Source organism: Carassius auratus, chromosome 2 (genome assembly GCF_003368295.1).
Source record: "Carassius auratus strain Wakin chromosome 2, ASM336829v1, whole genome shotgun sequence".
Classification (NCBI taxonomy): domain Eukaryota; kingdom Metazoa; phylum Chordata; class Actinopteri; order Cypriniformes; family Cyprinidae; genus Carassius; species Carassius auratus.
Genome location: NC_039244.1, coordinates 21,822,610 through 21,838,781, shown reverse-complemented (window position 1 = coordinate 21,838,781; position 16,172 = coordinate 21,822,610). Strand labels below are relative to the sequence as shown.

The window sequence follows — 16,172 nt, the reverse complement described above, 5'->3', positions numbered from 1 at the left end:
CAACTTCCTGCTTTTGAATGCATCCAGAGAAAACGCTGTCTACATCGAGATCACAGAATTCCTAAGGACTCCTCTCACCCTGACCACAGACCGTTTAACCTCCTGCCCTCTGTGAGCCGCTTCAGGAGCCTCTGGAAAAGGACCAGCAGACTCAGGAACAGCTTTTTCCCTACAGCTGTCTCCTTACTGAATTCTGCCCACTGAACCCCACCGCACCACTACACACTCCTCATCCCTCCTCATCTCTTCATCTGGTTTACAACACAACAACAACAACAAAAACAGTTGCACTTGTTATTACTTGCACTACTGTCTGATCATTCATACAGAATACTAAATAATCCATTTATATTTTTTTGCACCTTTTAATGTCTATTGCACTAGTGTAAATAATATTCATATGTTCATAGTTTTCTGCAAATAGGGTACAAACTTATTACACATTCCATCTGTATAATATTTTTTATAGTACACCTGTCTGTATATCATGCTGATAGTATTTAAAAATCTGTAAATGATGTCTATAGTACTGCTTTATCTGTATATGTATTGTACATTTGTAACATATTGTAGAAATATACCTGTACTTACTGTTTATTGAACTTCTGGTTAGATGCTAACTGCATTTCGTTGCATTGTACCTTAAATGTACAATGACAATAAAGTTGAATCTAATCTCCTTTACACTTAAATAAGTAAAAAAAATTAACAAGAAAAGCATTTCATTAAACTTGTTTGGGAAAAGATGAATGACTGGCAGTGTGGTGGTTTCCACGGTTGTGAGTGTTTTTCCCGCCCGGACAGAGGAGGTTTGCGATCTCGTGGTGGGGGCAGACAGCTGTCCGGTCTCGCGCATTACAGTTCTCATATATGGTCACGTAATCATGGCAACCTTGACGTATCCATTCTAAAAACAGACCAGAAGTGGAAGGAAGGTGACAAAGCGTTTTTGTACGCGTCCCACACGGGTAGACATTACGACTGAATTTCTTTTGTAAGAAAATAAAAATAGACAGACCAGCACACACCAGAGTGTGTTTGACCAGTGCGTGCGCTCCGCGTGATGCGCGTGGGTTTAGACTACTGGTGCCCAAGAACGCGGAGACCATGGAGAGTTTGGAGAGGCAGCTGATATGCCCTATTTGCCTTGAGATCTTCACCAAGCCGGTGGTGATACTACCGTGCCAGCACAACCTTTGTCGCAAATGTGCCAATGACATCTTTCAGGTACCGCCAGTATATACGAAAACTTAAAGTTAACAGCTATTTTTGGAGCATGGTATTTCATAACACCATATTTAAAATAACATCTCAAAAAGCTGGCATGAACATTTGGTGGTTCAAGACTGTCTTGTGCTTGGAATGGCTTAGAACAGCTAGTAAACAGTTTAGACTACCCAAAAGTACCAGTTTAAGCTTGATTTTCTACTGGTGCTTTTAAACTCAGCAGCTGTTCTGCTGTATAATAATGACAACTTATTATTTATAATACATATTTGTGTGTACAATTGGAAAAGTTAGTAAAGTTATGGGTGAAATGGGTGGATTTCATTCTTCATCTTCATCGTAATTGATATATTTTTCTGCTCATTATTGTATAATAATTACAACAGTATTGATAAAGTAATATTTCTTCTGTCAGTGTATTGTTTTATTTATATATAATGCATGTGATTGTATATTAGATCCCCTTGTAAGGAAAATTAAAATGTATTTGTATGTATTTTAGGCCTCAAACCCCTACCTGCCCACACGAGGAGGTTCTACATTGGGCTCTGGTGGCCGGTTCCGCTGCCCGTCCTGTAGGCATGAAGTGGTTCTGGATAGGCATGGGGTGTATGGCCTGCAAAGGAACCTATTGGTGGAGAACATCATAGATATGTACAAACAGGAATCCAGCGGGTACTTTTACTATAACTAAACCTGCTTCATATCCTCTTCTCTAATCATTTATGCTGTATAATAATTCTATTCCATTCAAGCACATTGTCCATTTGTGTATGTGTGTGTGTTGGGCTATAAGTAGGCCAATGTGATAGGAGCTATTCCAGACACAATTTGTGCTTATCAGTTGCCCCAACAGCACGCACACATTTGGAAACACATCTACGTGAACAACAACAGTTACTGTCTCTCAATTCTCTTTTTGGTTTTTGTTGAAGATTCATTTTTTATTACTCTATATATTTATGCACAACATTTTAAACACTAGTTGGTGTAAACAAGGCAATTTAATACAAATCTTTGTTTGTGTGTCAGCAGCAGTAAGCCTGAGCCAGAACTGAAGAATGACATGTTGATGTGTGAGGAGCATCCGGATGAGAAGATTAATATATACTGTGTGACCTGCTCTGTTCCCACTTGTTCGATGTGTAAAGTCTTTGGGAGTCATCAGTCCTGTCAGGTTGCTCCACTCAAATCTGTCTATGAGACCCAGAAAGTGAGGCTGCTTTAAATCTATATTTCTGCTTTCCTCTCCCTGCACCTCTGTATTTAATCTTCATGATGATTGATCAGTTTATGTTTATGTGATTGTGAGCACAGACTGAGTTGTCCGATGGTGTTGCTGTGTTGGTTGGCAACAATGACAGAATTCAGGGCATCATCAGTCAGCTAGAGGAAAGCTGCGGAGCAGTGGAGGTATGTGGTTGTTATATACAGATATATATATTTTTTGACAATGTCATCAACTTTTAGTTATTTCTTACATTATGGTCCATGCATGGATGTCAGTGCATGTGTGTTTGTATGTAGGAGAACGGTCGTAGGCAGAAGTCTCGTGTATGTGAGTGGTTTGATCGTCTGTATGCTCTTCTGGAAGAGCGCAGAGGAGAACTCACACTGAAGATCACCGCAGAACAGCAGGAGAAACTTGACTACATTGGTGGCCTACAGTGCAAGTAAATGCACACATACACACACACACATATATATATATATATATATAAATGCACACTAATCTTAACACACTGCTAATCACAGCAATCACCTGTGTAGTTACAGAGAGCACCTGGATAACACAGCCAAATTAGTGGAGACAGGAATTCAGACGATGGAGGAATCTGAGATGGCCATCTTCTTGCAGGTTGGCCAAGTTTTGGATTGTAGACTTGCGTGCTTTTCTTTAACAAAAAAATGTTGTGTATTAGAAAATAAAGCATGTTTTTCCTAAGCAATGGATTAAGTTTTTAATCTACATGTCTCTCTAACAGAATGCAAAGCCTCTACTACAAAAGTAAGATTTAAATAAACATTTTACCGATATGTATATAAATAAATTGTAATCACTTCTCCTTTATGCCATCTTATTCATTCTTTCTTTTAAAATTCAGGATAGCAGAAGGGAGGAATGTGTCTCATTTAGAAAAGGTGGAACGGGGATATGAAAATATGGATCATTTCACTGCAAACTTCAGCCCTGAACGAAGAGCAATACTCAGCATAGACTTTACCAAAGGTAAATTAACTCTAATACTAACCTTAATCATTTTTTAAAATCTGTTCCTTTATATAAAGTCTTCCTCTCTGTAGATGGTGATGAAAATGAAGTGGATGATGATCAGGAAGAATTAGCAGGTACTACTGTAAATCCGGAGACTCAGACATCTTTAGTGGCTACGCCTGCCCCGGCCCAGCAGAGACAAACCCCTGTACCGACATCTCCACCAACGGCAGCTGACTCCTCCCAGATGTCATCAAAACCAAGCCAATCAGTGAACATCAACCCAGCAGAGAACACGCCCTTTACGCCCACTCCAGACACGAGTCACAACTCTTCAACAGACACACCTGTTCAGGTAAGATTCTGTCTCTCTTACTCTCATCCATATTTGTGATGCCTTGTAATTGTAATTATTTAATCAAATGATTTTGTATTGGTCAGTAAATATTCTTAACTTTGGTTGGTGAAAGACTCAGAAAAACATCTGAGGACATATAGGGATCACTGTTTAGTGGTTGCTGTTTTGGGATCAGGTTCCATTTAGCGGAGATTGAAACTAACACAATCTCATGGCAATTATTTATAATACATATTTTATGTTTTGTCAAATTGGTGTTGGTTGCTATTTAGTATGATCTCATTCTTACATTCTTGGATGATCTGGACACTATGGTCCTAATGAGTTACTTGTGGACCTTCATGCTTATTTTTTCCCTAAAAATCATACAGTACAAGACCACTGACACCAAAATATGGACAATTTGTAGTTTATTTGGTAACACTTTAGAATAATGGTCCATTAGTTAATGTTTGTTAACTACTTTAGTTAAAATGATCTAAGCAAGAGCAATCCTTCTACAGCATTTATTAATCTTAGTTTATGTTAATTTCAACATTTACTAATGCATTATTCAAATCAAAAGTTTTGCTTGTTAACATTAGTTAATGCACTGTGAATTAGCATGAACTACATGTGACAATGAATAACTGTATTTTACTAACATGTAGTTGTAGTTAACTAACATTAACTAATGGACCATTATTCCATGTTAACGTGTATTTTTATTTTTGTTTATGTAGTTTTTTTTAATTAGTCAAGTTATACTTTTTGTAAAACAAACTAGAACATATGTTGACAAATTCAGTGAATTACATTGAAATATTATAATTTTTTTCTTTAGAATTCAACATGATGAAAATCTAAAATGTTAGCCATGACATACTGAAAGATATTTCTTTTTCAAAATTACCATAAATTTTAGCATAGTTTATATGGTTCTTTATTTATTTATGATGTGACCCAGTCTCTCTAAACTAAAGAGAAATTGAGATAATAAAAATACAACTGCCTGCCTGGAGAGAGTGCAACAATCTTTTCAACAAATTATATTCTAATGAAAATGTTGAACATTGATTCAGGTCTTTTGCCCACATTAATAGCCACAATATGTCTATTTGTGTGTGTGAGTTTTTAGGAATGTCACAATATCATTCTCATAAATGCTTTGGTAAATTAATTTACTTATATAATCAGAAACCAGAAAGAACTGAGTAATAACTGAAAGTGTCCTCAGAAATACAACTAAACAGAATTAAAGAGGAATACAAACAGTGTCCATTTAAGTATGAGCAATAGGCTGGTAGCTTCATAATCTGAACTTCTAGTCAAAAGGATGGAAGTTTTGGTCCAAAAAGAGCTGATGACAAAACCAGAACAATACTGAATTACGAGTGACGATCACAAAATTCTAAACACTAAACCCTGACCTGCCCCGTTTGTAACCATTCGGTCATTTCAAAACCACAGAGAAATGCTGTATTCTGTTATGAGCACAGATTACTATGAAAACCCTTTTGCTCTGTTTTACTGTTTCAATTTCTGTCCAGCCATCATCATCTGTCTCTTTCCATCTCACTTTTTCCTTCTTTTCCATATATTTAGGTAACTGCGGGTCCTAGCCAGACATCTGAGGATGGAACACACCATGTTTTCTCTTTTTCCTGGTTAAATATGCCAAAATAATATCAGACTAAGTTAGTAAACATCACAGTACGTTCCAGAAAAGTACTTCATAACTAATATTTTGTTACTTTGACACTTCATAATAAGTCATAAATATGCATTTAATATCAATGTAGGAATTTGGAAAGATGTTAGGCCTAAATATTCATTGATAATATATTCTGACTAAAGTAACTGACTAAAATGGAAAATAAAGGAATATTGTGTATAAATCTTGTCTTTTGTATATTTTTATATGCGTGTTTCGGAATACATTAAAAGACGAAGGAAAAGGCATACAACAAGAATAAAAATATTTAAAAAGAGTATTCACATGTAAACCCTGTACATGTCTTACGTCACTTAAACATAAAATCATATTTTAATACGTTATACATATAATGTTTGTGTAAGTCGTGCATTATTTTCCTAAATCGTTCATAATCTTGCGATTGTTGCTCGCGCGCTGGGCCAGTTGTTCGTCTCGCGCCATCTGCAGCACCTCGCGCAACAGGTGAAAAGTCAGATCCAGGGAAATTGGTGGATCCTCAGACCGGCGCTCCCGCTTCTCGAGGCTGTTCAGGATCTCGTTACCGACAGTACCGAGCTTACCTCCTAACCGCCGCTGGGTGAGCTGCAGCTGAAGCGCCTCGGTGCGTGTCGGTGATCCCCGGTTGGCAGCGCGTGGACTGTGAGCGGCCTTGTCCAGCCTGATGAAGTACTCAGCTCCTGAGCGCATCAGAACCGGCAACTGCATGTTCGTCTGTCCGGGGGCGGATCCAGAACGCGAGACGAAGACACCAAGACACACAGCAGCGAGTAGCACGTGCAGCTTCATTGAGGAAAACTCCCGGTTATCTGAATAAACATGATATGATATGAGGCGATCAAATGCGTCCAGGCTACTAGAAAATGCTTATATTTCACAATTTTATTTTAAACCTGAAAATATTCCATTCCGTTTGAGCATTTTTAATGACATGCGGGCATATAGTCATCCTGTTACGCTTTAATGTTTAATGCATTTCATTTATTTTTTTACATTTATTTATTTATTTCTTCACTGTATAGTTTCACGTTAAAACTTATGTAAGAACTTATGTCTGGCATTAAGAAAAAAGTAGGCTCAGACTTTTGATTGAATTTCATTAGGCCTACTTTTATTACAAACAATTATTTCAATCAAATAACTAACACACATTAAGCCATTAACATAGCTACAGTTTACTTTACATTTATGTAATTGTGTAAAAGGCCTGATTTGAGTTCATACTTACCTCAGGTCGGTGTCCTCTGGAAGTTACCTTGTTTGTGAGAGTGGGTTGTCGGTGCATCTCGAGCATCAGTGGGTTAATTTATATGAGGCGAAGAGCATCATATTTCTGAGATGACAGAATCACCGGAATGAGTCATTGAATAATTGGCTGCGGTTCAAGTAAATCCAAAATGAAAATGCTCTTGCATTCCGTCGTGAGTTTAGTTCAAGCTGTAGATTTAATCGAGATTCAGTCTCCTGTGAATTAACCGGGACTTTCTTAATTCGTGTTAATGAATCTGAATCAACCGCCGGTAATTGAGAGACTCTGTTGATGACGCACTGACGCGCCGAGGGAGGGCAGCGCATCTCCACCTGTTCACATCGTTGGCAGTGGCACATATGAGCGCAAGATCTGAGACACGAGTTATCAATCCAGGTTACGGAGAAAACGACCTCCCACGCGGTTTTAGCAGGTTTACATCTTACCCTATTAAAATAATCACCAACCTGGACAAAATGCATTCATTTATTTTCCAAATTGCCTGTCGTGGGAATGAGCTCAAACATGATAAATGCCTAGCCGTGAAACGCGGACTTCATCGCTCCGTGAGGGGACAGTTACTGAGTCACCGCAACCGCATTATACAGATAATGTATTCATGTTTGTGGATTATTTAAGAGGAACAGGTGCTTTTTCCAGGTTGCAACTGCTTTTTTGTTTGGTAAAATGTTTGTCCAGGGAAATGTGAATGTATACGAGTTTGCATAAATTTGCTAGAATTTGATAACTTTGTTAAATAAAGTTTTCTTTTGGTTCTTCAGCTAATAAAACAGAGAGATCAGAGACCATTCCTTCATCCAGAATCACTCCAGACCCTTCCGATTCCCAGCTCCATGTTGGTGCCTCTTCTCTTCAGTTCACCACACTCATTTTCTGTAGGGTTCAGGTTAGAGGAATGGAATGGCCTTAGCAGAAGCTTGGTTTTGTGCTCGGTGACCCATTTCTGTGTTGCTTTTGAGGTTTGTGTTTGGATTATTGTACGGTTGGAAGATCCAAACATGGCTCATTATAAGATTTCTAACAGAGTAAGTCACTTTTAGATTTTTTATCTGTTGGTATTTGAGAGAATCAAAGATGCCATGTGTCTGAGCAAGATGTCCAGGACCTCCAGCAGAAATATAGGCCCACAACATAAAAAATACAGCAGTATATTTCATTGTACCCATGGGGTACTTTTTATCCCCATGTGTTCACCAAACCCATCTTAAGCTTGAAGAATTTTTCCTTAAAACCTCCCGAACAACCTATGGTGATGGGTGCTGTTTGACAATTTTTTATTTTTAAGGTTTTCTGACCACGAGACTCTATTTTTGCGCTATTTTGTGCAATTCTCCAGCTGTGGTCCTCGGAGTGTCTTTAGCCACTCAAACTCTCCTCCTCACCGTGCATTAAGTAGACACATGTCCTCTTCCAGACAGATTTGTAATATTTTATGTTGATTGGAATTTTTTTTACTATTGCCCTGATGGTGGAAATGGGAATTTTCACAGATTTAGCTTTTTTCTTAAAGCCACTTCACTAATTTGTGAAGCCCAATTATCTTTTGCTGCATATCAGAAATGTATTCTTTGGTTTTTCTCATTGTGATGGATGATTAGGGGAATTTGGGCTTTGTTTTCAATCCTATTTTTATTTATGTAAAATAGGAAGCCTTATGTTAAATATGTTAATAATCACCCTGGAGTGCTCAAAATTGTGACTATGAATCGGAATATACTTCATAGATATTTTACTCATAAGAATTTCTAGGGGTGCCAATAATTGTGTCCAACTTGTGAGATTATCTCATTTATATAAAAAGTGTTTGTATTTGGTTTCTGTTTTATTATTCTGGTATAGTTACTGACATATTAAATAATTAAGTTAAAGTGGTTCAGCTGTTAGAAAAAGTGTTCTATTAAAATCAATTAACACAAACAGCTGCTTCACATTGAATAGTTCAGCACAACACCATTAATTAATTATGACTTGAGTAAAACACTGACAGCACACTATAAGACAACATGGACATGCTTAATGCATCATTTCATGACTGTGGTATAAATCAATATGTTATATTTTGTAGTATGTTTTCATGCATCTTGTAGGAATCAAATTGATGGATTATTTGATGATTTTTGGTGACTGTCATTGGATGAACAAGTGAATGTAATAAAACTACGTGGGCAACTATACAATAAAATGAGACTTTAATGAAAAGATACTCTATAATAATAATAATAATAATAATAATATCTTTTTTTTTTTACTTTGCTAAATAGAAGAAGCAGCCTGTATTAGGCAATTTAATTAACTCCCATTGTGACAACTAAATATAAATATAAATAAAAATATTAATATTAATATAAACAGTCATGTTTCCACCTCAGTCATGAGCGCATACCTGTCAGCAGGTGGCAGACGAACACAGTGCGAACTGTACGTGTCTGGAGTCGCGCGCAAGCGGGCGCGAGCAGAAATCATGGCAGGCGGTGAGAGAGTCGCTCATTTGATGCGTCAGCTCGCGAGCGCGGCGTAAGTTTAAATCTTTTAAGTTTGCACCGTTAAGGTATTAAAGAGTGTTAGTTTTAGTGAGTGCACGTTTATATTTCTATGTGTATAGGTTATGCATGTTGACTCTTGTCAATGTCCTAAGATAAATAAGAGTTGTAAACAGAGCCTTAAAGGGACAGTCCACGAAAATAAATTCTGACATAATGAACTCACGAGTCACGCTCGTGTTGTTCCAAACCTGGAGGAATTTCTTTCTTATGTGGAACAGAAGATAAGATAATAGGCAGTTTCATTTCATAGCTTCTTTTTTTCAGAATGTTGACTGATTTCTCCTGTCAAAGATCTCCCTTTTGTTTTCCACAGAATAATCATTTAAACAACTGCTATTTTTTGAATGCAATATCTTTTATAGGTGCAGATGCCCAGCTCATTCTCAAGCATATTCCCACACTTATAATCGAGGTAAAATATTTCAGTGATTTTTCTCTGAATAAATGGACGCTGTCATATGTGAGTGTGTTTTGTGTGTGTAGTTTCTACAGGTGAGGTTCATATGTGTGAACGGAAAACAGATTATGCATTTGAAGTAAGTGCACAACATACATGCATTTAATATTAATAGTTATGCATTGTGAAATATTTTTCAAAACAATGTGAAATATTTTTTTAAACAATATGAAATATTTTATTTTATACCTTGTTACATGATATACAGTTATTTATAGTGAAACACTTTTCTCTTTATCAATGTCAGTCACTCAGTATAATTATGAATCTGAATATCCAGGAGTTACATCATAACATCAAAGATCTTTATACTATAATAATTAAAAATATTATTATTATTGTGGTTATCCATTTCATTCTTGTTGTTCCGTTTCAGATGGCTTGTTCAAATATCAGATATGGAGCAGGAGTTACCAGAGAAATTGGCATGGTAAATTGTTTCATCATTTACTCACCCTCTTTTAGTATGTACACCATTTGTATGCACTGAACTGATTAAGTAGACTCTATTATTGCTCAACATATTGCATATTGCTCAGAAAGTCCCTCTTTAGTTGATTTCAGTATAGCTTTGGAGTTCTCAGTCGTTGGTTGTGAAGTTTGCTGTTTTGGCTGATATAATCAGGATTTGCAGAACATGGGAGCACGTAATGTGTGTCTGATGACGGATAGGACCTTGTCTCAGCTGCCGCCGGTTGGAGTAGTGTTGGACTCATTGACGAAACATGGAGTCAAATATAAGATCTATGAGGATGTGCGAGTAGAACCAACAGACAAAAGGTGAAAATGTGATGTTCATGTAAGTGTTTCAAATTAAAAACAACAATGTGAAAGCAACGTCTCTTTCTCTTTTCAGCTTTAAAGCAGCGATTGATTTTGCTAAACAAGGACATTTTGATGTGTATGTTGCTGTGGGCGGGGGCTCTGTGATTGACACCTGTAAAGCAGCCAATCTCTATGCGTCTCATCCAGAGGCAGAATTTCTAGACTTTGTCAATGCACCAATTGGAAAAGGAAAACCCATCACAGCCTCACTGAAACCACTCATCGCTGGTACAAAGTCAAACTTAATATTACTTTTTCTTTTTTTCCCCTTTGTTGTGTCTCTCTCTCTCTCTCTCTCTCTCTCTCTCTCTCTCTCTCTTTCTCTTAACAACCATTCACCATAGAACAAACATTTAAAAACTATTGCAGAAATGCTGATAAATTATACATGTGTTTTTGTGTGTGTTTGTGTATGTGAAAGTTCCTACTACGGCTGGAACGGGTAGTGAAACTACAGGAGTGGCTATCTTTGACTTTGAGGACCTGAAGGCCAAAACTGGTTTGCAGAAACATTTTACTCATTAACATTTCATCATTGTTCTCCATATACAGAGTTCAGAAAGGTTGAGTGTTGAGTTTTAGATTTAAAGGGGGGGTGAAATGCTATTTCATGCATACTGAGTTCTTTACACTGTTAAAGAGTTGGATTCCCATGCTAAACATGGACAAAGTTTCAAAAATTAAGTTGTACGTTTGAAGGTTTGTCACAAGTTTCGGAAAGTTTTTTTCAAGTATGGCTCTGTGTGACGTTAGATGGAGCTGAATTTCCTTATATGGGTCCTAAGGGCACGTCTGCCGGAAGAGCGCGCGCTCCCGTATAGCAGAGCACTGAGAGCACAACAGACTTCACTGATCAGAGCGAGAGCGCCGCGAAATGTCACAAAAGAAGTGTGTTTTTGGTTGCCAGGGCAAGACAACCCTGCACAGATTAAGAGAAACAGCATTAAGGGACCAGTGGATGGAGTTTATTTTTACAGAGCATCAACGGAGCTGTGCAAGTGTTTGTGTTTGTTCCCCTGCATTTCGAAGATGCTTGTTTTACAAACAAGGCCCAGTTTGACGCCGGATTTGCACATCGTTTATTTCTTAAGGATAATGCAATCCCAACGAAAAAGGGTCACGATCGTGTGTTGGAACCGCAGGCGGTGAGTTAAACTGCTTCAAATATCTCTGTGTTATTAACTTAGCTATCGGGGGGGTAAGCACATCAAGTAAACAACATGCGATGATGTCATCAAACTGCACGAGTAAAACTGCTTCAAATATCTCTGTGTTATTAACTTAGCTATCAGCGCGTAAGCACATCAAGTAAACAACATGCGATGTTGTCATCAAACTGCACTTTCCACATGTACAGCTTAAAAAATAAATAAAAATAAATAAAAAAAGACGACAAAGTGGAACTTAGTCATTTTTCAAAACCGCTAAGCAAATATATACAGTTTCAGTACATACCACATAGAGACGTTGTTGCTGATGCTGCTCTTGTTAAATTTCAGCCTCTGGATCTGATTAAAGATCATAAATATACGCTGAATCTGACTGTTAGCAATGGTTTGTTTTGGTTGGTTTTGTCCTCACGGTGTCACAGCTTCCAAATGCTCTCAACTCAAAAGCATACTCGCGCTCGTGATTCTTTAGCCTACACGTCACGCCTCCAGCCGCTCGTGTTTTTCCGGGAAAAATCGGTACAGACTATCTTTCTCTTATGAATATAATAAAACTAAAGACTTTTTGGAGTTATGAAGGATGCAGTACTACTCTATAGGTACTCAAGATTAACAGGATATTGAGTGAAAACTGGCATTTCACCCCCCCTTTAAGATGACGTAATGGTTAATTAGTTAGGGTGTCTTGTGTAAGTTTGTTGTGTAAGCTTAGCAAATTAATATGTTTGTCTTTTCAGGTATTGCAAATCGAGCCCTAAAGCCCACTTTGGGGATGGTGGACCCCTTACATACTCTGCACATGCCATCAAGAGTGGCAGCTAACAGTGGCTTTGATGTGCTCTGGTGTGTTTACATGCACACACTATTTATTAACTATGTTCTAATTAATAAGGCAATCACTAAACAAGGTAACGGCATTATTAACTGTGAGAAAATGTAAGTAAACTTACAGAAAGTAGTGGTTTGAAGATTCTGTATAAACCTGCTTTATTATCTACCCATTCTGTGCTTTTATATTTTTGAATGAAAAGAAATAAAATAAAAACTTATTAATGCTAATATATAGTGAAATAAGCAGCCATTGCTCTTGTGTCAGATGATCTTTCAGAAATCATTCTGATATACTGATTCTAATATAACACTCATTTTTTTTTAGGATTCTTTGATGAATAGAAAGTTAACAGCATTTATTTGGTCATTATCTTGTGTAACAATGTAAACGTCTTTACTGTCATTTTTGATCAATTTGATGCATTTTTACTGAAATTATTAGTGTCTTTAAAAACAAAAAACTTACTAACCCCAAATTTATGTAACTAACGCGTGTATATTTGATATTTATGTTTAGATAATGATATTCATTGTGCTTGGTTTAAATCCTTCTCTTTTTAGCCATGCATTAGAGTCATTCACTGCTTTGCCGTATAACCTAAGGAGTCCCTGCCCATCCAACCCCATCAATCGCCCAGCTTACCAGGGCAGCAATCCAATCAGTGATGTTTGGGCAAGACATGCTCTCAAGATCGTTGCCAAATACTTGAAGCGGTATGTTTCTGTTTTTTGGATTTATAATATGATTTAAGTCATGAGTTTTGGGGTTCATTAACTATTTGGGTATTTTATTGAAATATTTGATTCTGTATTTTTAAATGTTTATATTTAAATGTAATATTGTTAAGATATGAAAACGTGTGTGTTGTAGAGCGGTGCGTGATGCTGGAGATGTGGAGGCTCGCTCCAGCATGCACCTGGCCAGTGTGTTTGCTGGAATCGGCTTTGGCAATGCAGGAGTCCATTTATGGTAATTAAATAGAACTAACATTAAATTAACACAAAAAAAAAAGAGTTGATTCTGGTAATGAGTTTGGCAGCATCAAATTGCAACACACTTAAGAGACTGCTAATGGAATCACTAGTGCTGCACTGTAGTACGCTAAATCTCCATATTTGTATGCATCATCAGACAGCACAGGTGGACTGAACTTACTGCTGTGAGAGTTCAAAGAAAGGCGTAGAGATCTCACAGCTCTTGTTGAAAGTTAGTAATGGCTAGTTGGTGATGCAGGCATTGACCTTCATGCCACTTTTAAGACAACATGCATTTAATTTCAAATCACATGTACAATGATGTCCTTCCAATAGTTCTATATAGATATTTGTGGAATTTATATGATAATGTGTTGTTGACTTTTCCTTTTCCCTGTTCAAGTCATGGAATGTCATATCCCATTGCTGGGAATGTCAAAACTCACAGGGCTAGAGGCTACAATGTAGAACATCCTATAGTGGTAAATATAAACTGTATTACACTACTGTTCAAAAATTTGGGGTCAATAAGTTTTTTTTTTCTTTAGCACCAAATCAGCATATTATAATGATTTCTGACGGATCATGTGACATTAGAGGAATTTATTATATTTAAAAATATATTAAAATAATTGATTCAAAATTGTAACTTTGTTTTTTTTTTTAACTTGAAGTGATATTTCCCAGTACTGCTGTTTTTACTGTATTTTTGATCAAATAAATGCAGCCTTGTTGAGACTTAAAAAAATTATGACCCCAGACTTTTGAATGATCAGATCTCAGAGTAGTTTCTTTGCGTTTTTTCTTCGTGGCAGATTCCCAGTGTTTAACAGTGCCGTTTTCTTTCAGCCTCACGGACTCTCTGTAGTTCTTACGTCCCCTGCTGTTTTTGCCTTCACTGCAAACATGTGTCCTGAGCGCCACCTGGAGGCTGCACAAATACTAGGTAAAACGCATAGAAAGCTAAACTCAAAACAGTGTCAAATAATAACACTGTAATGTGAAAGTAGCTTATAAAAATGTCTCGTTCCGAGAAGCTGCTAAATAAATGTAATTAGTTTGTGTTGCTGTGATTTTATAGAAAGTTCTATATTTGAATCATTGTATGATTTAACTGGCCATGGTTAATGTTTGTGTGTGTGTTTTATAAGGTACTGATGTGAGTAACATCAAGAAAGATGATGCTGGCCGTGTGTTGGCTGACACTCTCAGATCGATCCTGTATGACCTGGAAGTGGAGGATGGCTTGTTTGCAATCGGCTACACTAAAGAGGACATTCCATCTTTGGTGAAGGGCACCATCCCTCAGGTCAACATATCACAATGTCACGTCATCATTTTTTTGCTGAAAGCTCAAATTCTGCTCCATCAAAAATCACCCAAGCAGCTTAATCACCTGAGAATGAGAAATATGGCAGTTTAAAGGACTGGACTCCTCCAGCTAAAGTCACTGTTTAAAAGAAATAAACAACAGCTGGGTACTATATGTTTTATAGCCCCAGCTGAAAATGCAACACTTCAATGCTTACAACATTATACTAACCAATATCACATTATATTGTGTTTTATAGAGTTTGATTGTTTGTGTGTGTTTGACAGGAGCGGGTAACTAAACTGTCTCCTCGAGCTCACACTGAAGAGGATCTGACTGATCTGTTTGCAGCATCCATGAAGCTCTACTGAACAGACTGAAGAACATTTTCACATATTGACGTGGTTCTCAGAAGCACAGCCTTTGATTAGCTGTGTTGATTTCATTATGTAAGCAGAGACACTGATCTTAACACTCTGACCTCAATTACCTTTAATCCTTTCAGTGATGTCACTGTCCCGAGCCAGAAAAGCAGAGACAGTAACACACTCACAATCAGATACTGTATTCTGCATGTCAGCATATTTAAGCATAATTATCATTGTGATATATTTAAACCACCCTGCACACACAGAGAGAGTATGCATGCTCTCCATTCAATCTAACTATTAAGGCTGATTTGTTAATCAGTGTGATTTAGACAGGTTGGATTTAAATGAGTCTAATCTAAGAATCAGGTTTAGACTTAATCTAGTTAGCAACATAGTTTTTTCTGCTGAGTTGTTTTTATATCTTAAATCAGTGATTAATTAAAATGGATTAATGCATTCAGATTAATTTGTTCATGCTGTCCTGAAATGTTTATCTGAAGTGAGGAACCTTTTATAGGATTTTAAGTTCTGAAAATTAAATAAATATTCATACTTTCCCTATATCACTACACAAGTAATTTTCTTGGAAATGGAGCTAGAAGCATTAAAAACTGAATTTAATGGAGTATATCGACTATTGTGTGAAACATTATGAAACCAGAATATTTCTTACTGTACTGCAGGCTAATAAAACGTATGAAATCTGAAAATATTATCATTTTGTTGTGCCTTTTTTGACGTATATGAAGTTTTCTATGTAGGGACCTGTTTCGCTAAAGACTGGGTATAGAATGTGAAGTGTTTTGTCATTTGTTATTGGTGTGAGTGCAGCAGAGAGCTGACTTTTAGAAGCGTGTGATTGGCTGATCAAAGCTTTGGCTTCTGGAAGCGTGTGATTGGCTGGTCAGAGCTATGTCCTGCAGCAT

General features: G+C 37.1%; 3 protein-coding genes across 4 annotated transcripts; 2 read left to right on the top strand and 1 right to left on the bottom strand.

Moving 5' to 3' along the window:
- Window positions 1–912: 912 nt before the first annotated feature.
- On the top strand, window positions 913–5,677 carry trim55a (tripartite motif containing 55a). 2 transcript variants are annotated; one of them, XM_026290496.1, is made up of 10 exons: window positions 913–1,227; window positions 1,730–1,902; window positions 2,260–2,440; window positions 2,545–2,640; window positions 2,755–2,900; window positions 2,998–3,085; window positions 3,213–3,235; window positions 3,333–3,457; window positions 3,532–3,797; window positions 5,385–5,677. In XM_026290496.1, exons 1-10 carry the CDS (start codon window positions 1,108–1,110, stop codon window positions 5,463–5,465), a joined length of 1,299 nt encoding a protein of 432 aa, XP_026146281.1. In that variant the 5' UTR covers window positions 913–1,107; the 3' UTR covers window positions 5,466–5,677. The 2 variants fall into 2 exon arrangements, with proteins under 2 accessions (XP_026146281.1, XP_026146290.1); XM_026290505.1 differs by having other exon boundaries at window positions 914–1,227; window positions 2,263–2,440.
- Window positions 5,678–5,795: 118 nt separating this feature from the next.
- On the bottom strand, window positions 5,796–6,772 carry LOC113120597 (corticoliberin-1-like). The gene is made up of 2 exons (XM_026290514.1): window positions 6,722–6,772; window positions 5,796–6,302 (listed from the first exon to the last, which is right to left on the bottom strand). The coding sequence occupies exon 2, from the start codon at window positions 6,280–6,282 to the stop codon at window positions 5,866–5,868; it is 417 nt and encodes a 138-aa protein (XP_026146299.1). The 5' UTR covers window positions 6,283–6,302; window positions 6,722–6,772; the 3' UTR covers window positions 5,796–5,865.
- A 2,391-nt stretch (window positions 6,773–9,163) lies between these two features.
- Window positions 9,164–15,956, top strand: adhfe1 (alcohol dehydrogenase iron containing 1). Its single transcript, XM_026290483.1, has 14 exons — window positions 9,164–9,277; window positions 9,669–9,718; window positions 9,790–9,842; window positions 10,140–10,193; window positions 10,389–10,543; window positions 10,620–10,816; window positions 11,010–11,087; window positions 12,495–12,600; window positions 13,150–13,302; window positions 13,460–13,558; window positions 13,967–14,045; window positions 14,413–14,509; window positions 14,715–14,872; window positions 15,163–15,956. The coding sequence occupies exons 1-14, from the start codon at window positions 9,225–9,227 to the stop codon at window positions 15,244–15,246; spliced, it is 1,416 nt and encodes a 471-aa protein (XP_026146268.1). The 5' UTR covers window positions 9,164–9,224; the 3' UTR covers window positions 15,247–15,956.
- Window positions 15,957–16,172: the final 216 nt, after the last annotated feature.

Excerpts from the sequence above, each read along its gene's own strand:
- trim55a (XM_026290496.1), top strand. The coding sequence starts at position 1,108 with ATGGAGAGTTTGGAGAGGCAGCTGATATGCCCTATTTGCCTTGAGATC. Across the intron at positions 3,236-3,332 it reads GCAAAGCCTCTACTACAAAA|GATAGCAGAAGGGAGGAATG; the intron begins GTAAGATTTAAA and ends TTTAAAATTCAG. Across the intron at positions 3,458-3,531 it reads CAGCATAGACTTTACCAAAG|ATGGTGATGAAAATGAAGTG; the intron begins GTAAATTAACTC and ends TCCTCTCTGTAG.
- LOC113120597 (XM_026290514.1), bottom strand. The coding sequence starts at position 6,282 with ATGAAGCTGCACGTGCTACTCGCTGCTGTGTGTCTTGGTGTCTTCGTC.
- adhfe1 (XM_026290483.1), top strand. The coding sequence starts at position 9,225 with ATGGCAGGCGGTGAGAGAGTCGCTCATTTGATGCGTCAGCTCGCGAGC. Across the intron at positions 9,843-10,139 it reads AAACAGATTATGCATTTGAA|ATGGCTTGTTCAAATATCAG; the intron begins GTAAGTGCACAA and ends GTTCCGTTTCAG. Across the intron at positions 12,601-13,149 it reads AGTGGCTTTGATGTGCTCTG|CCATGCATTAGAGTCATTCA; the intron begins GTGTGTTTACAT and ends TTCTCTTTTTAG.